The sequence below is a fragment of the Populus nigra genome, chromosome 1 (assembly GCF_951802175.1).
Source record: "Populus nigra chromosome 1, ddPopNigr1.1, whole genome shotgun sequence".
NCBI classification, from domain to species: domain Eukaryota; kingdom Viridiplantae; phylum Streptophyta; class Magnoliopsida; order Malpighiales; family Salicaceae; genus Populus; species Populus nigra.
This window is the reverse complement of record NC_084852.1, coordinates 48,067,288-48,094,259: the sequence shown is the minus strand read 5'-3', so window position 1 is coordinate 48,094,259 and position 26,972 is coordinate 48,067,288. Positions and strand designations below refer to the sequence as shown.

The 26,972-nt window shown below is 32.9% G+C and overlaps 4 protein-coding genes across 10 annotated transcripts; 2 read left to right on the top strand and 2 right to left on the bottom strand.

Moving 5' to 3' along the window:
* The first annotated feature begins 26 nt into the window (after positions 1 to 26).
* LOC133680993 (uncharacterized) lies at positions 27 to 1,055 on the top strand. The gene has a single exon (XM_062104070.1). It carries the CDS (start codon positions 510 to 512, stop codon positions 912 to 914), a length of 405 nt encoding a protein of 134 aa, XP_061960054.1. The 5' UTR covers positions 27 to 509; the 3' UTR covers positions 915 to 1,055.
* A 6,692-nt stretch (positions 1,056 to 7,747) lies between these two features.
* Positions 7,748 to 16,786, top strand: LOC133681121 (transcription factor TGA2.2-like). 7 transcript variants are annotated; one of them, XM_062104233.1, is made up of 13 exons: positions 7,758 to 8,027; positions 8,954 to 8,995; positions 9,421 to 9,574; positions 10,672 to 10,757; positions 11,652 to 11,728; positions 11,805 to 12,065; positions 12,365 to 12,439; positions 12,523 to 12,582; positions 13,775 to 13,852; positions 13,958 to 14,009; positions 14,275 to 14,546; positions 15,856 to 16,104; positions 16,282 to 16,786. In XM_062104233.1, the coding sequence occupies exons 3-13, from the start codon at positions 9,489 to 9,491 to the stop codon at positions 16,426 to 16,428; spliced, it is 1,443 nt and encodes a 480-aa protein (XP_061960217.1). In that variant the 5' UTR covers positions 7,758 to 8,027; positions 8,954 to 8,995; positions 9,421 to 9,488; the 3' UTR covers positions 16,429 to 16,786. The 7 variants fall into 7 exon arrangements, with proteins under 7 accessions (XP_061960214.1, XP_061960217.1, XP_061960218.1 ...); XM_062104234.1 differs by having other exon boundaries at positions 9,398 to 9,574; XM_062104232.1 differs by having other exon boundaries at positions 9,394 to 9,574.
* A 3,118-nt stretch (positions 16,787 to 19,904) lies between these two features.
* Positions 19,905 to 22,342, bottom strand: LOC133681120 (NADH dehydrogenase [ubiquinone] 1 alpha subcomplex subunit 6). Its single transcript, XM_062104227.1, has 2 exons — positions 22,013 to 22,342; positions 19,905 to 20,303 (listed from the first exon to the last, which is right to left on the bottom strand). The coding sequence occupies exons 1-2, from the start codon at positions 22,235 to 22,237 to the stop codon at positions 20,118 to 20,120; spliced, it is 411 nt and encodes a 136-aa protein (XP_061960211.1). The 5' UTR covers positions 22,238 to 22,342; the 3' UTR covers positions 19,905 to 20,117.
* A 691-nt stretch (positions 22,343 to 23,033) lies between these two features.
* LOC133692307 (peptidyl-prolyl cis-trans isomerase CYP22) lies at positions 23,034 to 26,128 on the bottom strand. The gene is made up of 7 exons (XM_062113156.1): positions 25,897 to 26,128; positions 25,781 to 25,804; positions 25,587 to 25,674; positions 25,401 to 25,493; positions 24,520 to 24,552; positions 23,733 to 23,789; positions 23,034 to 23,384 (listed from the first exon to the last, which is right to left on the bottom strand). The coding sequence occupies exons 1-7, from the start codon at positions 26,052 to 26,054 to the stop codon at positions 23,274 to 23,276; spliced, it is 564 nt and encodes a 187-aa protein (XP_061969140.1). The 5' UTR covers positions 26,055 to 26,128; the 3' UTR covers positions 23,034 to 23,273.
* Between the last annotated feature and the right edge of the window lie 844 nt (positions 26,129 to 26,972).

Here is a 26,972-nt window from a genome sequence, read left to right as displayed (position 1 = left end):
ACAATGAACATAAACATCCCGAGCTCAGATCTCACAAAAAACCTATGAGATTGCGGGTCATCCAAGCACCTTTATAGAATCTTCTATTGACCTTTAGGGTTTTGTTTCTTCAGATTTCCAACCTCCATTGCACACCACCAACCAACCCTAGTACTTAATTAATTTGTTCTCCTTCCTTGTCTCTCTCTAATCTTATCACCTTCTAGGAAATTACCTCCATAACATGCATATGAGATAATTGCGGGCCATCTAACAAGGCAAGATTTCTTTGCGTTTAATTAATAACACACCTTGCTTTAATTCCCTCGGTGCTCTTCCTCTTGCGCCATCAATTTATATAATTTTCTTCCCCTTCCTTTTTCCTTGTTTTCCAAGACAAATCACCTTCCAGGAACCACTCTTTCGCGCCCAACATCTTCTACTTCCGTACCTTATATAAACCTTCCCATGATGTTTGATTTCACAAAACAATCTTAGCTAACACACACACACAAACCCTTTTCTAGGCTATGGATGTACTTGGAGTTAACATGAAGAGTGGCAAGAGATCACATGCGAAGAGAAGTAAAAAAGCCATCAAGGTCGTGTATATATCTAGCCCTATGAAAATCAAGACTAGTGCCTCGGAGTTCAGAGCTCTTGTGCAAGAACTCACCGGCAAAGACTCTGATGCTGCACGATTTATGGACATTAATGGTGCTGATGAGATTTCTCACCAAAGGGCTGAATATGGTCATCATGTATCGGCAGTTCCTTCGACAAATTCGTCTCAATCACCATCAACAACAAGCTCGGAGTCTTTTCTCGAGTCATTTGACAGAGAACTTTTCTCATCTATGGAAGAGAGTACTTTCATGGGCATGCTTCAATCGAGCCTTTTTCATGAATCTTTTCAGTTAGATTTGCTTAATTAATTAGTTCATGGCTGGTTGAGCTTAACTGATGAACCTTTTGTGTGAGTTCTTTCTTTGAGTGCTAGCTCTTGTATCATCATATACTTTGTCTCTGTGTAAATTCTCCGTTAATTATAATTTGAGATTAGCTAGTTCCATATATATTCATTACAGTTTATGAATTGAGACATGCTGCTACTCGAATTTAAGTTCATTTATGGGCTGCAAGAAAAGAAAAAAGAGAGAAAAAATTATATATATATATATAGCTGAAGATTTTAGAGATTAGTATGTATTTTGTTTTGTGTTAGTTTCTGTAATTGGGATTTTATTATTATTATTATTAAACTAGACGTGCCAGTTATCGGAAAACCAACTGAATTAAGGAATTCGGGGATGACTTTTCTAGGGCTCCACCCAATGGATCTTTCAAATTTATTTTTATTTTTTAATAAATAGTGAGGTATTCATAGATGCGTTGCCTCCATGGTTTAGGGCCGGCCACGATAGGTTACATTAAGTTTAAGTACAAAAGGACTTATTTTATTTTTTTAGCTGGTGTCCCACACCTTATAGACCGTGAGAAATGATAATTTTATAAACAATCCTACGTGAAACCAAAATGTGTTCATATTTTAAGTCTCGTCTTTTGCAATTTGTTGGTTAATTGATCTACTTTTAAAAAAATACAGTTGTATTTTAAAAAAGTATTCCTCTAACCTTATATTTAAGTTTTTAGTTGAATTAATTCTTTAATATAGTGTCAAGGCTTTAATGACAAAATGATTACGAGTTCAAACCTTATCATTATTATTTTATTTAATAAAAATTAAATAAAAAATAATATATATCCATACAAGTTTCAAGTTGAAAAAACTTTTCTTTGAAAAAATATGTTAAAGAATTATATAAATTATATTTTATCCCTCACTTTTAAAGGTGTAGATCTCTTTGTGAAAACAATTCTCCGGAAAAAAACAATAAGCATCCTCCATGATTATATCATACAATATATATATAATTCAAGATATATACTATGTTGGCTTACTTAGAAAAAGAATCAAGACTTATAATGTCACTCGTGTGAGAATAAATACATAATCCAATATGTTGTGAGTGTTGGCATACTTTGTAATTGATACATGGAAACATGATATACTTATCATTAAATAAAAACAAATTATCATAAATTCAAGATCAACTCTCCTCATAAACAGATAATCAAGGAACGTTACATTTAAAAAAAGGATTATAGTTTTTGACTAAAGTGGCTTGGATTGGAAGATATTTTAGGGTTATACCGAAAAGTGGCAAGAAGAAAACGATGAATTAGATGGAAAAGGTCGTTGTCTTGGTCCTGGTTTCCCACACGTTGCCTCTAGAAAATAGACATGACAGAGGTTTCTGTCCATAGGTACTGCCTTAAATTTATATTATCTAAATATTGTTTTTTATTTTATCCCGATAAGGTCTCGGGGTAATATATTGACGTGGGTCCATAAACAATGCCCTTGCATCGTGAACTTACATCTTGGAACTATACCTTATATTAAAAATACATGAATTTATAATATAAAACATTTGTATCACTATTTTCTTGTCCGCGTGGGAGAAATATGTTCTCAGTATTGCTCACAATTTTACCTCGATCTGATCGAACATGGTTTTTTGAAAAGAAGTTCGAAAACACACACCGAAAGGTGATGTCGATATTTGTTCCGACGTACTTTCAGAGATGATTGAAAATCGTAGCAAGCAACTTGAAGATGTGTACCCTTCGCGCAATTAAGCTTTACCAAGCAAAATTCAAAGCACAAGATTTAAAGCACAGAATTCAATGATAGATGGCGAGATACAAGGGACAGAAACATGTTCATTTTTATTTTTTTTTCATGGTTAATTTTTAACTATTTTTTTATATATACTTCTATAAAAAAGGAAATATAAGATAAAAATAGAGATGTAACTTTACTTTTAGAGATAAGAATAAAAAATATTATTGCAATGTATTCTAATAATTTAAGTTTTTTTAATTGAATTAGTTTTTAATACGGTATTTGAATTTTGATGACGCAACGGTCATGAGTTCGAATTTAATCATTTTTATTCCAGTTCTATTTAATAAAAATTAAATAAAAAATAATATATATTCATGCAAGTTATCAAACAAGATTATCATCTAATATTACAAAATTATATAAATTATATATTTGAGAGCTTATCTAACTGGTTTTTTTCTCTTGCAAATATTTTTATTTTAAATTTCAAAATATTTTTATATTCAAATATGGAAGATTGATTTTAATTAACTTAATTCTCATCATTGAACATGAAAAATAAAAAAGTAATAGTCATAAAAAAAATATAACAAATGTAAACAAGAAAAAAAAAATAGAGGAGAGAAAACGTACGTTAATTAAACGAATACGGCTAAATTATCAAACAAGATTATCATCTAACGGAAGCTTGGTCGTAAAAAACTAATTTAGATATTTTTATTGTTAGATTTGAGAGAATTTAAAGTTGTAAATTGAAAAGTTTAAAATATGCATACCACGTGGCATCTGTGTGTTCCGGGTACAGAGAACGTGGCATTACGGGAACCGAAAGATCAGACAAGGATGCTGTAAGCTGTTGACCTTGTCACCGGTCTGACGTCATAATACCACGTAGCCGTCGTTATCATCGAGGTGGATAAGACCACCTCTTTTCTAGAAGATTTTGGATTAGACCGTACAGATACAGCTCGCCTTGACCTTCGAGAAAATCTTGACCTTCAATATGGTTGGCCCATTCACATTCAAGTTTTTAACTTAACTTCAACACTTCCCTCAAGCCTCGGTATTAATTAATAATCTTTGAAATCACTTTAATTTTTATAATTTTTAAAGAAATCCTGGAAAAAGAAGAAGAATATTTGAAATCTCTCCAGAACTGTTTTCTAGAACCATCTAGTTGTGTGTTACAACCATCTTGTCGCTTGAATATATATACAAAATAAGATTATATAAAATATTAATCTAATAAAAATTGATTAATTTAACTACTCTTTTAATGTTTGAATCTAATTAAACTTGGTTGAATTAACACAAAAATAAGAGGAAAATATGGATTATTTTTATTTTTATAAAAAATAATTGATTTCATAATTTACAAGCTAATCTAACAACTTAAATTTTTTTTCTATATAAATTTTGAATAGTTTAACAAATATAATTATTAACAACAAAATATAACTATATTAAATGCAATTGCAAATAATTTCAGCCAATAAGGTGTTAAATACGAGTACGTTAAGTTTTAGATCCCAGAAATATAAGAAAAGAGAAAATTAATAAAGATTTAGATGAAAATAAATAAGATGTAATAAGATTTTATTAAAAGTATATCTCTTGTTTGGTAATTGTTTTTTATAATACATTTTTATTTGAAAATATATCAAAGTAATTTTTTTTACGTTTTAAAATTTTATTTTTAATGTTAACATGTCAAAAATGTATGAAAACATAAAAAAAAACTAATTTAAAGAAAAAATGAAATATTTTTAAAAAATAAAAATAAAATTACCACGTATTCCAATGTAAAAAAATAACCCTTCATGTTCGATTCTCCAGAAACTAGTGATTGAAAAAACAATTCATATTCCACTCCGAAAGAAGGTTCATGTTTAATATTATTCTAGTTAAAGTATCCCAACTGGAAAATAACGTTATTCATCCTACTATTAATTTTAATTTTTTTTATTACCGACAAAGAACTTTGTATGGGACACGTGTCATTATCAACATCTTAGTAAACCAGATGTGATCTCATGGTAATCTTAAAGTATTCCAAGTCATAATTATTACATTCGGACCATTTTATATTGATTTGACACTTGATTGATTCTTTGTTAAATTCGGTATGACTTTTTAACATTTTTTCTCCTTTAAAAATATATAATTTTAATTTTTTTTAAAAAATTAAAATAATATAATTTTAATCGAAACAAGTTAGTATATCCCGGGCTAAACTTGAGTTTAATAATTTTTTTGAATAGCAAAATAAAGGCCTAGCTTAAATTCTTAATCATAAAGCCTGGCCCACCTAAAGATGTATGAGTTTTTAGTAACTAGAAAGCCCCACGGTTCTTGTGAATCTGTGATAACAAAAAGGTGTTCCTATGGGCCAGTCTTCGATTAATACTCATGGCTGGGCCCGATAGTTAATCATAGTCCAGGAACCTTTTTTAGGCCTTTGGTGAGAGCCTTATAGTCCGTTTGGTTTTACTTTTAAAACTACTATTATTTTTTTTATTTTTTTAAATTAATTTTTTTAATGTTAAAAATAATTTTAAAAAAATAAAAAAAATAATACTTTTATGTATTTTCAAACAAAAAAAAAACAATCACTAACACATTAAACACACACAGTATACTAAACAAGTTCTTAATTCTCATGCCATCTATGATCGAATAGGAAAAGAGTATGGATTATGTCGTTGGAATTATTATCTTCGAATCAACTATTGTTAGTGACTCGTCGAGTCGCCATGTTTAGGACCACAAGCTCGGTGCTCTCGCTGTAGCTCTCGAAAGAGAAGAGCATGGAGCCAGTCCAACAGCTTACTATTCTGCGATGCATGATGGCCATGTGGACGAGCCCGCCTGCTCTCTCCTGTCACAGCTCACCATTTACCAGACAGTCACTCCACGAGCCCAGATCTTTAGAATGATTTTGAGGATCCTGGAATTTGTTTCTGGATGATTAGGCTGATACTAAAGCAGCCATTGAATGTTTGGTAGAAAGGCATGGGGGAATGATGAGAAGGGGTTCATTCCTCAACAGGGAAAAGTTCGGCGACTTGATAAGACGTTGATGGTAAGCGTAAGTGGAGGACTCTGCTTGCAAACAAGACACGTGTTCCGTGGAAGGAAGAGCTTATCTTCATGCCTAAAAAGGGTGAATTTGTCCCTCCTGTAATGATCGGATTTAGCCATGATTCGGCTCTTGAATTGGGTTATTGCTCTTACGACTTAAAAGTTGCTGGCTGCCCGTAGTTTTTTAAGGAACGGGCTAGGGTGGTTGTGGGCTGAGATTTTCGAGTCTCTGCCGCGGTTTTGAAATATTTTTTATCCGAGGATATTGGACTCGGTCTCTTTACAGGTCTGATAATAAATTAAATACCCAACTCGAATTGATCTGAATTAATTTAAAATAGTATTGTTTTAGGATTTTTTAAAAGTTAAAACAATAAAATTTTAAAAAACAAGATTTTTATATAGTCAAACCAGGTTTTTATAGAGTCGTCATTTAATCCACCAAACTGATCAAATCACATCAAGTTAACTTTGATATAGTTTAATGAAACTCGATCCAAGCTTAGATTTGGATCACGAGCTATCAAGCTAACACAACAAGCCTAACCCATTTTGATAACACTGTATATATTTATTCTTAATTTGGTTAGGTACTTGTTTCATTGTTTTTTTTAATAAAAAAACACTGTGAATATTACAAAATGAAGGTCCATATTAAGAATTTAAACTTATAAATAAATTAAATTGTTCATGAACAGCAGTATCATATAATAAATTTTGTAATTAAAACCATAAAACAAAGTTTAAAATATCATATAATAAATTTTGTAATTAAAACCATAAAACAAAGTTTAAAATGCAAATTCATACATGAAAAATCACATACATATATACATTATAGTGAGATGGAGTAAAATTTGAGCATTTAATGATTTGAATAAAATTGCTATTCCTAAATAGTGACCTTTTTATTTAACCGAGCAATAATTCATTTTTTTTTATCGAATTTAGCAATCACTGATTTCCATCACTACCTTTTTTTTTTCCAACAAAATCTTATTTGGCCAAGACAGAAAAGTACAAATTATTGCAAAATTATATGAAATTTACACGTGGCAGGATTAGAGTGATTAACTAGCACTGACCTTGTCTTAACATGCAGATGGGATCCAAAGCTTCTGCCTGTCTTGTTACGGTGTCAGAAAATACTGACACAGTAAACAGCAAATAAGATTATTAAATAAAAAACGCAAAAAAAGGGAGGAAAAATCGGGAAATTATTACCCAAAATATAATTAAAAGCTAAAACAGCACATGATGTAAAAGTTCCCGCAAAATAACATAATTTTAGGATATCACGGTTTAAAAATATAATTTTTTAAATAATATTATAGTTTAAAAATACAAGACTTTAATATATATTGTGTTTCATAACCGCACTAACTGATATTGTAGTTTACAATTATGATATTGATAAAATATCGTGTTTTTAAATCATTACATTATAAAAAAAGATCATTTTAATAAATAGTTGGACATTTAATAAGATTTTGGGTTATTTTTGTGTTTTAAATCTTAAAATTTTTATAAAATTATAGTTTTTGTTAATTTGAATTTTTATTTACTTTATAATTTTAGAGAGTTAAAATATTTATAATTTTATCAAAATTTGAATAGAATTTCCTTTATAAAACAATTATACTTAAAATTTTATTTCGCTTGAAAAAATTTCTGTAAAAAATTACAATAACCACAATTAACAAATTCTAACTCAAGTCAACATATTCTTATATTTTATAATCATAAGTAGTTTAAAAAATGCAAAATAAAAATAAAAATAAAAATAAATGCATACAAAATGAATATAAAATAATTCAATAATATAATATTTAAATAATTTTAAAATATATAAATATAAATTATCTATTTATCTATCTCTATGTTTTATCAAATAATTTGGACTTATCAATAGCATTACTAAATCCATTTAATTAATGTTAGGTTTCAAAAAAGTGTCATATAATTGTCACATTTTAGAAACGAAGAAACTGTACTATTACATCAATTTTTTCCCAACAGTGTTGTTTCTCTGAAATTTGTAGTTTAATTTGATATATTTGTTTTTTTTAAAAAACAATTGATGTCAAAGCACTAAAACATTATTATAGTGATTAAATAAATCATTAGTCCTTGGAAAGTGGAAAGTTTCTCACAGAAGAAGACGTCTGGACACTGGAACGATCCATTCATCACTCTTTTCTTACCTCCAACAATCGAATACATACAATTTTGCAAAGTTGAAAGCTTTAAATCATCAACAACAACAGAATCCCAGGTGGGTTTGGTTTGTTTCGAACTTTCTTATGATTTTGACTAGAAAACAATCAATTTATGAAGTGAAGGTTTGCTGCCTGTTTGCAAAGTGGGTGGAATTTTGACCTTCTTAAGCTTTTTTCATACTTTGTTGTGATGTTGACTAGAAAACAATCATTTATGAAATGAAAGTTTGCTGCTTTATAGTAAAGGAAGTGAGTTTGTTTTGTTTTTTTTAGCTTGAATTGGTTTTGTTTTTTTGTTGATTTTGGCTATCTGGGTATTGCTAGTTTGGTGTGAAATCTGTGCTTGATGCGGTCAAGGTCTCCTTTATATTTGAAGGCGATGAATTTGGGAGTGTTTCAGCTTCATTTTGGTTAAAGTTTGTAACTTCACATCTTAGGGTAGAATTTTGATCTATACAAGTTGCTCATTATCAAGGGTTTTATGTCCCTTGTCCATCATTTTTTGGCTTCCGAGTATTGTTGAATTGGTAGAGCATTTTATTGATATTGGACTCTGGGTTTTGTAGTGTCATTCTCCATCTTTGCTGCGTTATTGAGTTGTTGCAAATTGTGTACTGCTTGCTGGATGGATGAATTTGATTTTAAGTAGCATCTGTATCTAGGGATTTTACCATCCTATTGGGTTGATCTTGAAGTCTGTTATTGCTACAGAGTGGCCAAGCTTAAGTAGATACTGAATTCAATTTTGCGTTGAAAGTTATGCTGTTAGGGTTTTGAAGTGATACTCTTTGATTTCTCTTCTGGATGTCATGTGAGATGATGGATAAGGTTGGATGGTAAGATTTGCAAGCGTGTGACCCATATGTGTCCAATTGATGAGTTATCTGATTTGATTTCTTCGAGTTTGTTTTGCTTTTCCTCTCCCTTTTTCTTTTGCTTGGTCTTGTTGAATCTGATGCATAGAATTATTGCTTCGTCTCAGACTTAGCTAGTTCAATTTGTGCACCAACTTTGGCTGATTTGGGTAAGAACATCCGTGAGCACCTACTTTTTCTTTTTTTCTTGACTGTATTGCTAGCCAGATGCTGATTGATTCTAAAATCTATCAACACTAGCCAGAAAATCATCAAGATTCTGCTATCTGGTTATTTCCTGGTACTTTGCATACCTCAGAATTTAATTGGAAACTTAGAAACATCTTCTGTTATTGTGGATGATAGACAATGTGGAGTTTGCTTGGTTTAGTTGAATAGATTTTCAAGTTAGGTTTTGGGAAAACTTTTCTGTCCTATGTATATGAACTAATATTGCTAGGTCGCATTCTGTTAAAGGAAATTGTGGCTTTTTATATATTTGTTTATTACTATATTTTTAGTTTTCTTTATCTTTTCCCCTCTTTCTCTTCAATTGTTTTTACTGAAGGAAGTTGGTGATACTTCTGGCCTTTAGTTCTAGGCAGTGTTTTGGGGTGCTGATTTGTTTGAAGGGGACTAAGGAGGTTAAGATGGCGATGATGCATGGGGAGTAGAACTGGTGCAGAAGATGAGAAGACGGCCGTAGTGATGCCGAGCTTTGATCCTCAGTCACCAATTTCAAACGCAATGTACAGTTCCTCTTCTATTACTTTTTATATAGATGTTTTCAATTGAACATTTCATTCATTATTTCATCCTTCAAGTTGGATTTCTTTGTGCCTGTTCCGCTTACTTTTATTTTTGTCTATATATACATGCACAGACACATGTATAACCAATAGTAGGTTCAAGAACTTGAACGCATTTCTGGGTGTCTTGTACTCACATCATAAATAATTTCTAGTGGGTCAATATCAGAGTATAAACATCGTCTCAAAAGTTGGTAGGCCAGAGTATAATAATAACCAGGAATTTCTCTGTTTGATTGATAGCTTCAAAGGTTGGCATTGAATGATTTTGAATGTGTTGTCTGGATATTGAGAGTGTGATGTAATTTGTTTGTTCTCATAAAAGCTTTTCTGCATTAGTTACATATGAATGATTTCCATGCTTCATCACTCTGTCAAGGTTATATAGCTTTTATACCATTCAAGCTCTGATGATGGGAACTATTTTAAGTTAAATTGCTTTATTTGCTAAATATTCTTGCAAGTGTTCAGAGGAACTTGATTGTGAGAGAGAGGTTAAGTACCTAGACATATTTTAATCAAACAAACTATACGGTCAGCACTGAGGGAGGCTTCCTGCACAGGGGTGAGCTCTTGAGCAACTTGATTAGATGAAGATGTTGCTTCTCTCCTAATACTTAATAAAAGGCAGGCTAAGAGAGGCTCGTACTTACCTACACCCCACTTTCTATCTCAGAGGTTTTTTTTGCATTTTTCCTTAGGTCTTGGGTTGAAAGTTGGAAGTTCTCCCAAGCAGTTCAATTGCTGACCGTGTTTTTCCATCTCCCTTTCTTCTTTCTCCTCTGTTGTTCCAGTAATTGCAGTATACTCTCTATTGTTTCTAAAAGTTTAATCTGGAAGGTCATTGTGAAATTTTTGGTCATGATGTATGTGGAATTTTTGGTCAAGATGTATCTACTTTTACTGGTTTTGAAGAGGAAAACACAACATAATGTATGACTTATTTGGACTGATGGTGTCGCTTGATACTTTTTGGTTGTAAAATTACAACACTCAACAAATTCTTGGTACTTATTTGGTGACAATTATGGCTTCAGTTGTGTAGAGGGAAGCACAATCCATCATCACTGTGCTACTTATTTTGGGGTGTTCTTAGAGGACGATGCTATTGACCTGAGTCCAGGTAAGTTTTGAGCAATCCAACTTGCAAGGGACTAATTTAAAAATGGCACAGCTTGTTGTGCTCTTTCATCTAGTAGATTCTATAATTAAATTTTATCTGCTGATATCTTTTTGGTGATCTAAAATTTTCACAAAAACTTATTCTTTTTTTAATTGTGCAGAAACAAATTCATAGGAATATTGTTATTCCGCAGAAAAATATAATCTAATGTTTTTGGATAAGGGCAAATTACATCCACCCCCGAGATAGTAAATGCATGGACCATCCTCTGTTCTTAAATTGAATTGACTAGAGCAGTTGACGTTGACTTATTGCTAAATGAACTGCTAGCCTTAAACTTTTAGGGACGGTCGAGGTAAGTTATTTGTGTAAAATATTTGCTGGGGTTGCAATATATTTCAGAATCAAGAGCCACATCAATCTAATTGCAACAATTCACAGAATAGTCTACGTAGTAATGCTTTGAAAATCATCATAAGAAAAATCATGTTCAATAGTTTTTTGTGGAAAGAGAGTGGGAGAAAAAATTCAGATAATACTGATCACAGTGCATAGAAAATAATTAAGGATCTCCTACATTGTCTACCATGATTGTTGGCATTTGATAAATAAACAAAGATGCAATCAAAATGAAGAAACTGAAGAAAGAAAACTATGTGATCGATGGAAATGGATAACTGTGCATATATTATTAGGACATAAAAAATAGATATTTCAAGAATGTACAACCAGCTAGAATTAAAAGTTTTAACAAGATGTAGCATACTTGTGAAAATATTTTTTTTTTGGTTTCACAGAACAAATTTAACATCAATTTTCATGAAGTAGTGAAATTAGATTGAATGGTTTTTGTCTTCCTATGCAAAGTCCTTTATGTAATATGTGCCATTGCAGGTGCCGTGTTCAATTCAGCAAAAGAAAGAACGCAAGCAATCCCTTCTGACCCCCTCACTAGTGGTGCTTTTGACAAGGTGAGTTTCTTAGATGGATGATAATTTGCCCATGTGGTTACTTCTACTAATTTTGTCCTCCTCCCTGACTTGGCAGAAACAGTCATCTTCTGTCCAGGTGGAGTCTCAGAGGTTACCATTAGAAAAAGTTCCAAGGGTAAACCGGGTTTCTATACCAAGTGTTAGTACAGAAAACTGGGGGGAGACTCAGAAGTTACTGTTAGAAAACATTCAACAGTCAAACCAGGTCTCTATACGAAGTGTTAATACTGAGAACTGGGGGGAGACAAATATGGCTGATGCTAGTCCGAGGACTGATATCTCAACAGATGCAGACACAGATGATAAAAATCAAAGGGTGCTGTTTTTTTCTTGCCTTGTACTCTCGTGACATGATGTTAAGCACTTAATTCTGTAAAATTGGAAATTTGCTTAGGAGGTACACTGTTTCAATAGTTTTATTATATTCTTGTTTCTAATAAGTGCCTGTAATCAAGAATTCTTCTAGTTTACCATTCTTGCCTTTTGGATTTCAACGTGCATCTCTTCTTTTGCTTGATGAAGCAAGCACTGACATCATTCATTCTGCTCATTAGAAAATGTATTGATTGGACCAAATCAATTCCATTCCAACACCTAAAAATTGTATGTGTGCAGTTTGATGGAAGTCAATCTACAGCTCTTGTGGTGTCTGATTCCAGTGACAGATCAAAGGATAAAATGGACCAGAAGGTGAAAATGTTATATATTAATTGCACTCACAATATGCTACTCCATCTAGTTTTACTTGATGATCGTTTGATTACACTTTGCAGACTCTTCGTAGGCTTGCTCAAAATAGAGAAGCTGCAAGAAAAAGCCGTTTGAGGAAGAAAGTACGTTTCATCCTTTACCTGTACTTGTTTTTGTTTCTTAACATACTTTTTTCAGCATGTTCTTTACCGATTAATTTTCAAATGGCAATTGAATGTTGTCACACAAATTGGTATTGATCTTAATTGTTATGCTCTCAGACATTGTTACTGATTTTTATTTCTAATAGCTAAATTTGCATAGTTTAATGTGGTTAAAAACTAATCCCGTTCAAGGGCAACACGGGCCAAGCTGTGTGCACATGGGGGATGTGACTTTGCTTCACTTCATTATGGTTTACTTTATAGGAAAAACATTTTAGTAGTAGAAAGGGAAATGCTTGCAAAGGAGAAGAATACACTTTCCTGTTGAATACAACAAAAAACAATTGAGAACCCCCTTTGCAATGCTAGAAAAACTATCCAATCCCTGATCAGAAAGAAGGGTAATTGCTTGTCCCAAAAGATTATATACTGATTGGTGCCCCAGATGAACTGACTCATGGTACACATTGAAGGTACATTTGCCTTCCATTTAGGTAGCCAAGGAAAATGAGAAGAGGTCAGATCTGTGTGCAAGGAGGAAGGAATAATTATGAGAAAAATTTCCAGATGTAGCTGATGTCCAGCTCTCTTATCTCTACTTGGAAGAAAATTTGTAGAATTCCCAAAGGAAAACATCGTTTCTCAATATGATAAAAGTTTTCTATGGAGGCAACTTAAAGACAGAAAAAACTATAGAGGCAATTAAAACCAGTAGAAAAGTGAGAACCTATAACCCCAGATCTTCCCAAAAATGATAGAGGATTCATCCTCAAACTTAAAAGAGTTAAAAGAGAAAAGTGAGGATGTGTCAGAAATCAACTTCCCAAACGAGTTCAAGAATCTTCTCCTACCTTTTACCTTGGTGTAATCTTGTTCTAATATTACATCAGTAATTTTTTTTTCTTAAAATCATTGATAAGACCAAGAAAAGAAGGTGCCAGAACAATTAGTTCTAACTTTTACATGTTATAAGCACTTACATGCCTTTTCTAGCAATAATTTGTTACAGCGGATCCGGTAGTGCATCCTTTGTGTGAACTTTTTATGATTCTACCTGTGTGAAATTTCTTTACACACAATCTTCTGGTTTATCTATTACACACTAAATGCATGCAGCCTAGTAAAATCTCTTGTAATTATTTGAGTTTCATCCTTTCATGTGTCTCCCTAGGCATATGTCCAGCAGCTGGAGAGTAGCCGGTTGAAGCTAACCCAACTGGAACAGGAGCTTCAACGGGCACGGCAGCAGGTTAGGTTTGGCTAATTCTGTGCCACATTGTGTAATGCTTTTAGTTTCTTCATTAAGCACCCCCATTATGAGGTCTCTCATCTCACTGAATTTTCTCTCATACAGGGAATTTTCGTATCAAGCTCAGGAGACCAATCTCATTCAATGAGTGGAAATGGTAATGCCTATTTTCTTCACTAAGCAAGATTCATTGTTTGAAAAGTGTGTATTTTTGGGAATAAACTAGATGTTTCATGCCTGGTAATTGTTGGATGAGCTCCACATATTCATGCCTGCTGAATTGAACGAATGAACATGATGTTAGCTCTACATTTATACATTGGAATGACTTTGAAATTTCTGTGGTTCTTTCATTTCCAGGGTTTAAGTTCACAAACATTCGCATGCTAACACATTAGCTGGTTAACTGTATCTTTTTGCAGGGGCCATGGCATTTGATGTAGAATATGCACGATGGCTGGAGGACCAAAATCGACAAATTAATGAGCTGAGATCAGCTGTCAATTCTCACACGGGTGATACAGAACTTCGTATTATCATTGATGGTATAATGGCTCATTATGATGAAGTTTTCAGGCTGAAGAGCAATGCAGCCAAGGCTGATGTTTTCCATTTGCTGTCTGGCATGTGGAAGACGCCTGCAGAGAGGTGTTTTTTGTGGCTTGGTGGCTTCCGTTCATCTGAACTCCTCAAGGTAAGGTTAATGTGCGTGCTTTCAATGTTCTCCATATGCAGGGATTTGTTCTAGGAGAGGTGGCATTACTTAAGTATTAAATGATTATTGTAATCTTGCATGGAAAAAAGAATCTCCATTTAATTTATTAATAAAGAATTGATGCTACTAATGCTCTACCTAGCAGGGCGAGGGTGTCAAACTGCAAATTTGTAGAAATAACCAATTAATTATGAATTACTTGGGTGTGGGTTTTGGATTGTTAGAGAATCTCATACTGTACTGTTATAGCCATATGCTGCTAGTTAAAAGGTCTTTGGTTAACTGGATGCTACTTGACTGCATAACAAATATTCTGTTAGAGAAATATATTATAAAAGCATTCCTGGTGCATCACTTAACATATTAAGCTTCGAGGTTGAGTGGTTCTGACTTATTCCCTATCATTAGGGTTCTCATATAGGATCCATCCAGTTCCCATTTCACTTGTCAATCTTTGATCTGAAGCCCTGAGTGGTATGATTCACAGTTTCTTCTTGACATCAAATCTATTCAGAAGTTCAAAGGTGAACTTCGAGTAATTATTATTTATAAGCTGGCATAGGAATCCCTTAGTCCTCTGCTCTGAAACTATGGTTTTTACTTCTCAAACATTTTAGAATGTTATCATCAAGTTTTGGTATCCCATTGCCTATCTTCCCAGCAAGTTGGTAAGGTTGGTTCTTTCATTTGCACCCCTTGCGTTTCCCTAAATTCATTTTCTTGTAGCCTTTCTGGGGCTAGGCTGTTCTAAATATTTTTGTTTGTATGGTAATTTCTTTTTGCTGTAAAAGAGTTGTTTCTCCAGCAACACTACATTATTCGGACATGCACATGGGCATGTTTATTTGTGCGAGCATACAGATTTATCTGTATAGCATGAAATTAATCTTAGAAGACAAGGTTGGGATTGAGGGCCGCAGAGAGGGCAGCATCACCTCACCCCGGATGTGTGGTTGGAAGAAGAAATTTTATAGCCACCTGCTTCCTTTTGTGTGCTTGTATGCCTGCAAATACAGGCAAAATTGTGAGTTTATATTTTGTTGGAAAACGATTTGTATGCACTGGTTTATGCATCTTAGAAGGGAAAGCTCATGACCTTTTCCTGATAGCCCCAATAAATGGTACATACAACGTGTTTGTTAGTCTCCTTTCTCTTGTTATTTTGATGGATTGATTTGATTATCACATTTCATTTCTTAGAGTGCCCTTGGCTCGTGGCTGAACAAACTACTCCTATATCTAATTTTTTGTTGGAGAACATGATAAAATTTAATGATCATGGTTGCAGCTTCTTGTGAATCAATTGGAGCCTTTAACAGACCAGCAGTTGGTGGGCATTGGCAACTTGCAGCAGTCCTCCCAACAGGCAGAAGATGCATTATCTCAAGGGATGGAGGCATTGCAGCAGTCCCTGGCTGAGACATTGTCCAGCGGATCTCTTGGCTCCTCAGGTTCATCCGGAAACGTGGCAAATTACATGGGTCAGATGGCCATGGCCATGGGAAAACTAGGCACCCTCGAGGGATTTATTCGCCAGGTATGCTTCTAATTGTTTTGTATGTTGCCTAAAGCATGGAGATCCCATAGAACCTTGAAATTTGTAATACTGATCAAGAGTTCCTAAACCAGATACAGTTTTGAGTTTTTCTTGCCTCCATAATCGTAGTATCATCTCTCAAAAGGACTTTTCTTTTAATGTATATTACAAAACCAGGCTGACAATTTGAGGCAGCAAACATTACAGCAAATGCAACGAATATTAACCACCCGTCAGTCTGCTCGTGCTCTCCTCGCAATTCATGATTACTTCTCCCGTTTACGTGCTCTTAGTTCCCTCTGGCTTGCGCGACCGAGGGAGTGAATCTGCTTTGCATCTGAACTCTAGTTCTGCACAAAAATCACAAAGGCTCATTCCACATCCAGCAGTGCTTCTTGTTTCTAGTGCTCAAAATAGCTTTTCTTTTCTGCATTCCTCTTGTTGTAGTCCCAGATGTGTATCATGGCACTGTTCTTTCTTTCATACTAATCATCTTAGAGCATAGAATTTGGGTCCATCAAGTACAGTATGCATCAATGTTAATTATTTGTAGCCTGATGATCGTCTTCCTGTTTTCATTTTATCCACAGTTGTAATGGTAAGTTTAGAATATGCTGTCCTTGTACTTGACAATCTCGAAATGATTTTGAAAGTTGAGAAACTTTCATTTTGAGTTGATTTATTCATCTTGGTCAACCTATTATCTTTTGTTGAAGACTCATATTTTAATTGAAAAAGGTTGAAAATAAAAATTAAAAAAGCATATGCTAATGAAAATGTCAAGACACCTCAACATTTTTGTTAAGAGTAAAACCAAGCATGGAAGGTTAAAATCGAAGGTTCTTTGTGCGTGTATGTTAGCGAGGTTTGCCATGTGGTTTTCATGTGTGTTTATTTACGCGGCGCACTGAGAAATTTTTAATTTAGCGACTGTTTGGTGGTGCGTTTTAAAAAAGTATTTGTCTTGAAAAAATATTAATTTGATATATTTTTAGTGATTTTTGATAATTTTGACTTTAAAAATAAAATAAAAAATTAATTTTTTTTTATTGTATTTTAAAACAAAAAATATTAAATCTTGAAGGCCTTATTAATTAATCAATATGCTATTTTTCTATTAAAAACAAAGATGACAATCATTATACATATTCTACTTAAAATAAACTACATTATTATTTGTTTTTTTATATAATAAAAGTATTTATTCTACTTTTATTAAAGTTTGTCTAAACTAGTTTATCTATATTTATTAAGAAAACTCCCTAAACCTATAATAGTGATTCAGAACCTAAGTTTAATAATAAGATCTAATTAAGCATAGTGGTGAATGATTAATTAAACATCGAGCTCATTTCTTGAATTATATTCAAAATAGACTCGGAAACCTCCACTCATATTTAAAGAGTTTTGGTGCATAATATTAGGGTGAAAAGTATAACACTATCTAACAAAATAATATTTTTACAAGAAAATATTTATATTTTTTTCTTGAAATAGCAAAGTCTCAACTTTATAAGAATAGAACCCTTATATACATAATTACTTAGAAGTATCTTTCCTCCTGGATAATCCTCATTTACTATTTTTCCCATCTTCATTATATTAGTTCATTCATATAATTATGGTCATTTTTTTCTTTGCCTTCATTTTTCTTCCTAATTTTTATTTTATAAAAAACCGATCACTCGATAAAATAAAATGAAGCACCCAAAGATTATTAAATGACCTCAAATTTACTTAATTGCACTGAATTTATTTTTTGAAATTTATATTTTTAAAAATACATTAAAAAAAAGAGATAAAATATGAGTTATGACAACTGCTATATCTTTACGATACTTATGGTATAAAGATATATATATTTTGTATAATAAGTGTACAAGAAAACATTGGAAAATAAAAGAATCGTTTGAAAATACTTAAATAGATCAATTCGAGAGGTAACCAATTTTAACTAGTAAATCAAATTATAAAAAATTAAACAAGTTAATTCGAGAAACGACTAGACTTAACATAAAATATAAATTAGTCAAATCTAGAGGGAATTATTATCGACAGGAAAATTAAAAGGATCAACTCCAAAAACGATCAATTTTAATAAAAAAATTTTAAATTGGTCAAATTAAAAGGTGATCAATTTCAATATAAAATCTAAAATGATCAAAATTATTAGATGACCAATCTAATATAAAATCTAAATGAATCAAATTGAAAGCAATCGGTCTCAATTAAAAAATTAAGTGATAGAAAATTAAATTAATTTTTGACAGTTTTTTTCTTCTCTCCTCTCTTTCTCTAAGAATTTTCTCCTTTTTTTTTTTTTTATTCTCTCCCAATTCACTCCTCCCCCTTATTGGGCAAATGACTTCTATTTATAGTGTTAAATCTTATTAGAAAAAGAATCCAATAATTAATTTGATTTTTATTTTTATTGTTTTTCCTTAATAAAAATCTTGAACTTGAGTAATTTTTTTATTAAAGATCAAAATTTTCGTTCTTAAATCCCACAGAATCTCTTCCTTTCCTTTATGATCATAATAAAAAAATTTCATTAAACTCAACTACCACTTTTATTTTTCTTTCCTTATGGAAGATAATCTCGATTTTTTTTTATCTGATCTTCATTACATTATTTAATTTCTGTAATCCTGGTCCTGCTATTCCTCCTTTCATGTCATTCTGCTCCCCAATTTAAAAAATAGAGGAGTTAAAATCAGATTGCGACAATAATCATAGCCATAACCTGACTAATTTGTAGCATATTTTAAGATTGCGATTAAACTCACAGATCAAATTATTTTTCCTGACATACAAATGCATCAAAACCCTTACAATATCAATCTAGAATCTAGATTTTCTTACACTCAAGGAAAGTAAATCCATGAAAATAGCTTTTAAAAGAAGTAATCTATGAAATTTAATCATATGATGACCAATCAATCGACTGTATAAGTTCCCCGTGGATGATATTTTGAAATACTATTCGATTTTTCCTTTCCCTCAACAAATTTGTCACCATGGACAAGATCACCATTGCTTCTGCCCTTTTACGTCTGGTTTTACTCATTACTCCAAGTGGTGAGAGCTCTCCTACTGGCTATCTCAAATATATGCATTTTCTTCACTTCTTTTTTAAAAAAGATTCGAACTCGAGACATCAAGGAAGGAGGAAAAGAGATATTAATACTAGTTGAGTTACAGTTGATGAACAACATTTTCTAATTTGACCGGCATAACACGTTACTAGTAATATATTATTATTAATCAAAGTTTATTTTTCTCACTAGAAACCTAGCCCAAGTCAGACTTCAAATCCTGAATTTCTCAGGTCAAAATGCTAGACCACACAGGGTTTGACAACTATGACATTGTACTTGGTGACAAATTTGCGGACGAGGAAAGCGAAATACAGATTTTGGGGTTTTCAATTTTCTAACGAGGCAGGCATTTATCTCAACTCTATACATAATAGAAATCTAGATCACTGTTAATAAAAAATTGCAAATACATGATAATGTTACCCTTTGTTTTGTTATCTTCACCGTATCACATTTTAAAGTTGTATTACCTGCTCTATGAATATTTTTACATGATCAAGATTTCTGAGCAAGGATTCTGGCTATAATTTTATTCATAAACTTCTAATTGCAGTGTCCTTTCAAAGAAGTTTTTACATTCGATGCTTTCCTAGCAAATGACCTCTTTATTATCTTAGACTATGCTATATTATCATGGGCCACTGACAGAATTATCTGAAACTAAGCAACAACATGCACACGATACAGAATGCTATATGCATCTTCAACCACCAACAACAATTACATATCCTTGATTTATGAAAACTAACAGGAATTCGTAAAATTGTAATCTGGTTCCAATAAAGTGGACCATGAACAAATGGTCGAGGATTTTATCCAGCAAACCAAACGACACAGAAATATTAGTTCATTTATTTGGGAAATCGGTGACCCGAAGCAAAACCAAAGAGAGGCACGTTCACATAACATAGAGTTTCAAAAGTAGTTGCCACTATAGAAATTCTTGAGAAAATCAGAGGTGCTTGGATCCTTGGGTGATGAATCGTGCAAGGTCCCTTCTTTCCCTAGTATGTACTGGCCAATGATATGATGCCGCTGCTTATGATGTTCCACAATGTTGCCCAGCTCTTCCATCCCCTTGAAGAGCAGCATATCAATCACCTACAGGTTATGACTATCAGCAAAATAGCGATATTTTAATGCCACAATAATCCATAATAACTACTCAGATATATATATATATATATCCGTCTCCTTGGTGACTCCCTTGAGGAGCTCTCACTCCTAATCAAAAGAAGCCCTGAACACAAAAAAAAAAAAAAAAAACAAAGAAAGGAATGATCTAATGCCCAGCAAAGACACTACCAAATTTATTTTCAAACCCCATCATAAACTTATTGGAATGAAGTAAAGAAGCAAATATATCCACAAATGGTTGGGAGAGACTGGATAAGTAGGAAAAGAGAATATACAATGACTGTTATGATCTATTATCAAAAGGTTAAACAATCAAAAACTACTGGTAAAACCTATTAAGCACACCCAATCTACTTTGAACAGTAATTGGTTTCGAGTTAGAACCACCTCCCAAAACAGATGGAAATAATAACATCCTTTATCAATACACTGGTATCTGGTATCAAGAAATCGATGCTAACTCTAATGACAACAACTTGGTTGCCAAGGAAATACAAAGTCATCACTGATGCTACTGCACTTACAGTTTGGAGATGAAATGATATTTCCTTCTTTTCCAGGGAATCTAATGTTTTCCTTCTTCTTTATGGAATCATTCTTGTAGCTCCTAATATTTTAAGAGAAAAATAAAGGACGAGTTTATTTTCTTTGTTCAGGGTACAGTGAGAGATTTTCAAGAAATCCATCAATGCCAGCCTTTTGGTGTTCTATGTCTCAGTAAGTAGGAGGGTTAGTGTTTGAACTTGAAGTAGAAGGGGTTTCCGTACACCAGTAGTTGTTGGCAGCTTGAATCTCTGATTCCGACTACTGGATTCTCTGGCAGCAAGAATCAAATATCTTAAATTCTAACGTTGAATGGTACGAAGGACAAGGATTAAGCTTATAAAGATAATGTTTACGAACATACTACAAGAGAAGAGCACAGAGTTATTAGTGTTGCAAATGAGGGGAATGCAGACAACAAAGGGGAGAAAAAGTGCATCAAAGAGAGAAAAACACAGCACACATGCTTTCACATACTCGTAGTAGCTCTATTATTAAAAAGATATGCATAAAGAAACATGAACAGAGAAACAATCCACATATTTTGTCTAACTTAAAAGAACAAATGGCATCACATATTTACCGACTACTTCAACACTTCCTCTCATTTTTTTTCTCACCCGCCTTCAATTTTCATAGGATCTGTAAATGAATTGAAACCTTAAGGCAGACAACTTTCATAAAGAATAAAACTTGATACTTCACCTAAAACACCAAGCACAAACACCGGACCATTTACATACATAAACAACAATAATAAAAAATCCTTACCATGCTGATTACTGACACTATTACCTGAATCGAAAACTCTCACTGAAATGAATCATACACAAACTTCCATTGATCTAATCCTTCTCTCTTTTAATAACTTTCTTCACCAAACCCTAAAAGATTAATCCTACTTTTACCTAACATTCTTCCCCAGATATCACAAACATTGATTGAATGATTGGGTCCCGCTAATTCAACGGCTGGGATTTTCCAGAGTGGTGTTTCTCATTACTGAACCTAACAAACACTAGTTAATTTGCAATTACCACAACTTAAAAAAAATTATTAAATTAATAATCCTTGATTATTAAAACAAGATTTTAAAGTGAAGAAAAAAATTGAGAGGAGAGAGTGGTGACCTTAGCATTGGTGACGTGAGCGTTCTTGCGGATCTGAGAGGAGATAGCGGAGCGAAGCTGAGACTTATTAACGACGTCGTCGAGATTGTAAATATCCATGACAGCTGGGAGTGATCTACAAGCCAATTTGAAGAAATCGAAGACTCGAGCTCTTGCTTCTTCTACATTTCTCGAGTTTCCTGCTACCTTCATGACCCTCAATGCCTGCGCCGTCGCCGTCGCCATTGATTCAGTTCAGTAACTCCACCGCGCTAAAGATTGCAACTTTCTTTTCCTTTCCTTTTTTTTTCTTTTTTTTTTTTTTGCTGTTTCAGTGTAGAAAATGAAAGACACGAGGCTAGGTATAGAAGATGATTGCGATTGGGTGGTGATGGAGCTTATACGACCCCGTTTTGTTTCTCCAAAACTACGTGTCGTTCGAAGATTAGATGCCGCTCCCCTTTTTCTTATCGTCCAAGTACAATGACGTCGTTTCAATACCTTTTTTTTTCATTCCCCTCTCTGGGAAATTTTTACGATATTTTTTGCTGAAATGCTATAGCTTTTTGCTATGGTTTTTGTTGTTGTTATAGTTGTAAAAAATGTTTGATATTTTATGATGCTAAGAAAATATTTTAATGTTATACACGACATAAAAGCTAAAAAAAAAACTAATTTATAGCTTTTGAGTTTTAAATAGTTTTCAAAACGAATTTTAAGATTTTATCAAACACATTTTTCAAAGAAATTTGGAGGAAAAAAAAATCAGAAGTTACTAATGACGGAACGAGCACTAATTGTTTTGATACTTTTTTTTTTCTTTTCACATTAGTACTTGTATATCAATTAAAATTAAATCATTTTTTCATATGATTTCAATGATTGATTAGTAAAAACAGATCAAGAGAGGAAGCCCTTCATAATCCTTTATCCTTTAGACAAGGATAACAATGGAGTCATTGCACAGAGAAAAATCAGCACAGGCAGAGAGAGATCAGCAACTCATCTAACAAACTATACATGCGAATTGGCAACATTAGGGTAGAGCAAATCTATCATCAATCATGTAAATATCCTTAAAAACTCCCATACCATGTTCAGAAATTGTCATATACAACAAATTATAACTCCACAATGCTGCTGCATTCAGGGAGTCCCTCTCAAACTCCATTCTGAGAAATGTGTAGGTCAAAGGTCAGTGAATTAAGATGATATTGTTCCTACAAGGATTACAGAAATGTTTGTAATTAATCATCATCAGGGCTGTTCTTGAACTCAACCCCTACATTTCTCCGCATTCTGCAATAATACATGGTAGTTTTGGTCGGTTGTTGGGGCCCGTGGCAACATTCTCAATCTTTCGGATAACCAAAAGACCATCTCCAAGTACCCTCTACATAAGAACAGAAAATAAAATTGAAGTTGGTGAGGTTGAGTAAAATGAACTTTCTTAGAGGGAAATACGAGCACATATTAGAAAAAGAGTAGCACATCTACATGAAAAATCTTGTGCACAAAACTTAAATCAACCTGATCCAATCCAAGCTGAATACAGACCTATAATTATGTCAATTTGATTGCAGGGCTAAGTCAGTTCAGGTTGGATTACATTTGAATTTTATATCAGATATAGCCAACCTGAACTGATTTCCAAACACACAGATTGCAAAATTTTCAACTGATCAATTACAAGGGCAAAGAGAAGCATAACAAAATCTTATATAAGAATTTGAAGACATACCCCGAATACAACATGTTTATTGTCGAGCCAGTCACATTTTGCACAAGTCATGAAAAACTGCAAAGGAAGAAGGTTCAAATCAATATAATCATATTGTGTTCTCTCTGTGTGTGTGTTTTGACTCATGGCTAAAACAGCAGAAAATAGAGAAAGTTCTCCAGAACTCTCATTCAAAGCAATGTTGCTGAATCCTAAGGCATGTTTGGTTTGTCATTAGGAATAGTGAGGGGTCATTTCCATTCTGTGTGCAATGTTGATTGATTTGCCAATAACACAGATTAGGATTCTGTAAGAAATGAGAAATTTTGTTTTATGCAGAAAAAGTTACTCTTTCTTTTGTAAAATTAGAATTGCATTACAAGAAGTTTTGATTTCACATAAAATTATAATGTGAAATATATTCAAAATGGTATCGGAATCCCATTCCCTTTCTGTACCCAATTCTTGAGTAAACCAAACATGTCTTAATGGAAATAAAAGGAGGGATTGAAACATTGAAACAGCATGCTTGAGTTTTCAATTGTAATAATAATTGTATCTGGGAGTAAATGCAGGGCAAGCAAGGGGGGAACAACTAAGTGCAATTTTAAAGATATGGCTCGAGCAAGCAGCAATCTTAATGGAGCATTATAAGGTTAAATATCCACCACCGTGCTTATCAAATTTCTATTTCCACCAAACTGGAAACCTTGAACAACCAGAAAAAAGGTCCTTTCAAGGTTTAACACCTCTTTGCACACACCAATTTATTTCGTACTTTTTGAACATCTAACAGCAGAGAGATTACCTGACAACCATTGGTATTTGGCCCACTATTTGCCTGCAAATGGAATGATAAGGCCTTCAGTATTAGTGATATAGCAGTCTTCAAACTCAAATAACAAGGATATTTGATGATAAATCTAGGTAGGTTAGCATTTAAATATTTTGAGAGCTAGCGTTTATAGAAACTAGGGTTTTCATTTACAGTCATTTTTAGTGACTCTGGACGCTAATTAAGATGAAATCCTCATTGCCCCCAAAATTCTGAGGTTACCCCACCCAAATTAGAATTTCTACCCTTGTTCTCCAAATAACCATGATATGAAAAGCATGCATGTAGAAATTTGAGATTTCTGAATGTTTTACAATCAGGCATCTCAGAGGAATTCTTCGCTGTTGCACTTTCACTCATGTTGGCCTCAAAGATTCACAACAATTAGGTGAGACACATGGATACTTTCCATACTAAGTTTTTCCCCTATGGTTAGACTTAAAGCAAAGCCATTCCATATATTCTTTTATCAGTAAAACATAAATACGTTAAACAAGGTCCCTGTCGAGGAACACCACCTCCTCAAGCATTATCATAGGAAGTCAAAAAAAAAAGAGTCCTGATTCCAAAAAAGAATGAGCCATAAATCTTGTCTATCCTGGCAACAAAATTTCAAAGTCGATCAAACTAAGTTTCCAATACAGAATTAGTAGTTGTTATACACCACAGGATCCCACAAGATATTAACGCATCAAATTATTCATGACAATTAACAGAGAACTATCTAAGAGGAGAGTCAGGGCAATGATACAAGGCATATAAATGCAGCAGTAGAAAGCGAGAAATAGCACGATTCACCCAATACAAAATAAGAGCAACACGGGGCACATTTATATACAAAGAAAAGCACAGACCATTGAAAGTAGACCAGGGCCGGTATGTTTAGCAACAAAATTTTCATCCTCAAACTTAAGCCCATAAATAGAAACACAACCACTACCATCACCCTGCAAACCAAAAATTCCATTAATAACTAATCAGGTAAGCTGAAAACATTAAATCATATAAAATAGAAAATTAAGAAGAAAAAACAAACAAACCTTAAGAAAATCACCAGCTTGAATCATAAAATCTTTAATCACTCTATGAAATTGACATCCTTTGTAACCAACTGGTAATCCAGCTTTTCTGCCATTTTTTTCAAAAATCAAATTAATTAATTACATAATCAGTGATTAATCAATCTAATTAACCACAAAAATGGGGAAAACATCGATAAAAGAATTTCTTTTACCTGTACTCGCCTGTGCAAAACTGCCTGCAAGATTTAAAGAAAAATAAAATGAAATTAATTTCAAAATAAATAAATAAATAAGTTTGATGCAGAGAAGAGGGAAGGAGTAGCAGGACCTGAAATTTTCGGCGGTTCTAGGGGCAATATCAGCGAAGAGCTCCATTTTGATACGACCAGCAGGGATGGTACCGATGGTAACATCGAAAAAGACAATCGGGTTTTTTGGGTTTGGTGGTCTCAAGTGCCACTCCACGCTGCCTCCTCCTGACGCCATTGAAGCACTGAAGTCTCTAGCCCTCTCGCTCTCTCTCTCTCTCTCAATCTGGAGTGTGCGTTTTGATGAAAGGTTTTGGGGGTTTATGTGAGTGAACGTGTTCCACGCTGATTGGTCGGTTTGGGAAATAAGAATTGACTTGTTTTTAGAACTTATTATTTTTGTCGTAGCATGGGGTGTTTAGTATAGTTTATAAATATGTTAAAATAATACATTTTTATTTTTTAAAATTTACTTTGGATAAAAGACTAAAAATGAAATTAATTTAAAATTAAAAAAATAAAATTTTTGAAAACTCCATTGAAACACCCCAAACTCACGTTTGATTCATATAGTATTGTAAGTCTATACAATCGAGTCCTCTACTTTACTTTTAATCAAGTTTACTGGAAAAATAATTCAAGAAAATTAATTAAAATTCAAGAAAAATAATTAAAAAAATATTACTTTTTGATGTTGATTACATCATAATAATTATTTTTGATTAAGCTAGAAAATAACATTTATAAGTTATAAATTTATTAATGATTGAGTTCCTTAATCCACTTTAACATGCATAATTATCAACACTCAAAAAGATTATATATTTGTTTTTCTTCTTTGAAGGGGAAGGAAAAAAGCTTCGATTCAGGGCCAAGTAGCAGGTTGATGATACACCTTGATTGATCAATCAACCAACCAACCTAGAGTTGTTCTAAAATAATGTAATTTTTAATTTGTTTTTAATCAAATAATGTTGTTTAGACAAAAAATTAAAATAAGAATTAAATTAAAATTAAATAATATTATTTTAGATAAAAATTAAACTAAATCTTTAACATTGCTCCACCATTTAGCTAAGTCAATCTAGATCAGCAAATTAACCTATAAAACCTTGAATTTGACTTAGTAGTTAGGCTTTTTTTGTTTGGAAATATA

Coding starts and splice junctions, on each gene's coding strand:
- LOC133681120 (XM_062104227.1), bottom strand. CDS start 22,237: ATGGCGACGGCGACGGCGCAGGCATTGAGGGTCATGAAGGTAGCAGGA. Junction 20,304..22,012: donor CTCACGTCACCAATGCTAAG/GTCACCACTCTC, acceptor CATAACCTGTAG/GTGATTGATATGCTGCTCTT.
- LOC133692307 (XM_062113156.1), bottom strand. CDS start 26,054: ATGGCGTCAGGAGGAGGCAGCGTGGAGTGGCACTTGAGACCACCAAAC. Junction 25,805..25,896: donor AGAACCGCCGAAAATTTCAG/GTCCTGCTACTC, acceptor TAAATCTTGCAG/GCAGTTTTGCACAGGCGAGT. Junction 25,675..25,780: donor TTTTGCACAGGCGAGTACAG/GTAAAAGAAATT, acceptor AAAAAATGGCAG/AAAAGCTGGATTACCAGTTG.
- LOC133681121 (XM_062104230.1), top strand. CDS start 9,489: ATGGGGAGTAGAACTGGTGCAGAAGATGAGAAGACGGCCGTAGTGATG. Junction 9,575..10,671: donor TCACCAATTTCAAACGCAAT/GTACAGTTCCTC, acceptor TTATGGCTTCAG/TTGTGTAGAGGGAAGCACAA. Junction 13,853..13,957: donor TTCAACGGGCACGGCAGCAG/GTTAGGTTTGGC, acceptor TCTCTCATACAG/GGAATTTTCGTATCAAGCTC.
- LOC133680993 (XM_062104070.1), top strand. CDS start 510: ATGGATGTACTTGGAGTTAACATGAAGAGTGGCAAGAGATCACATGCG.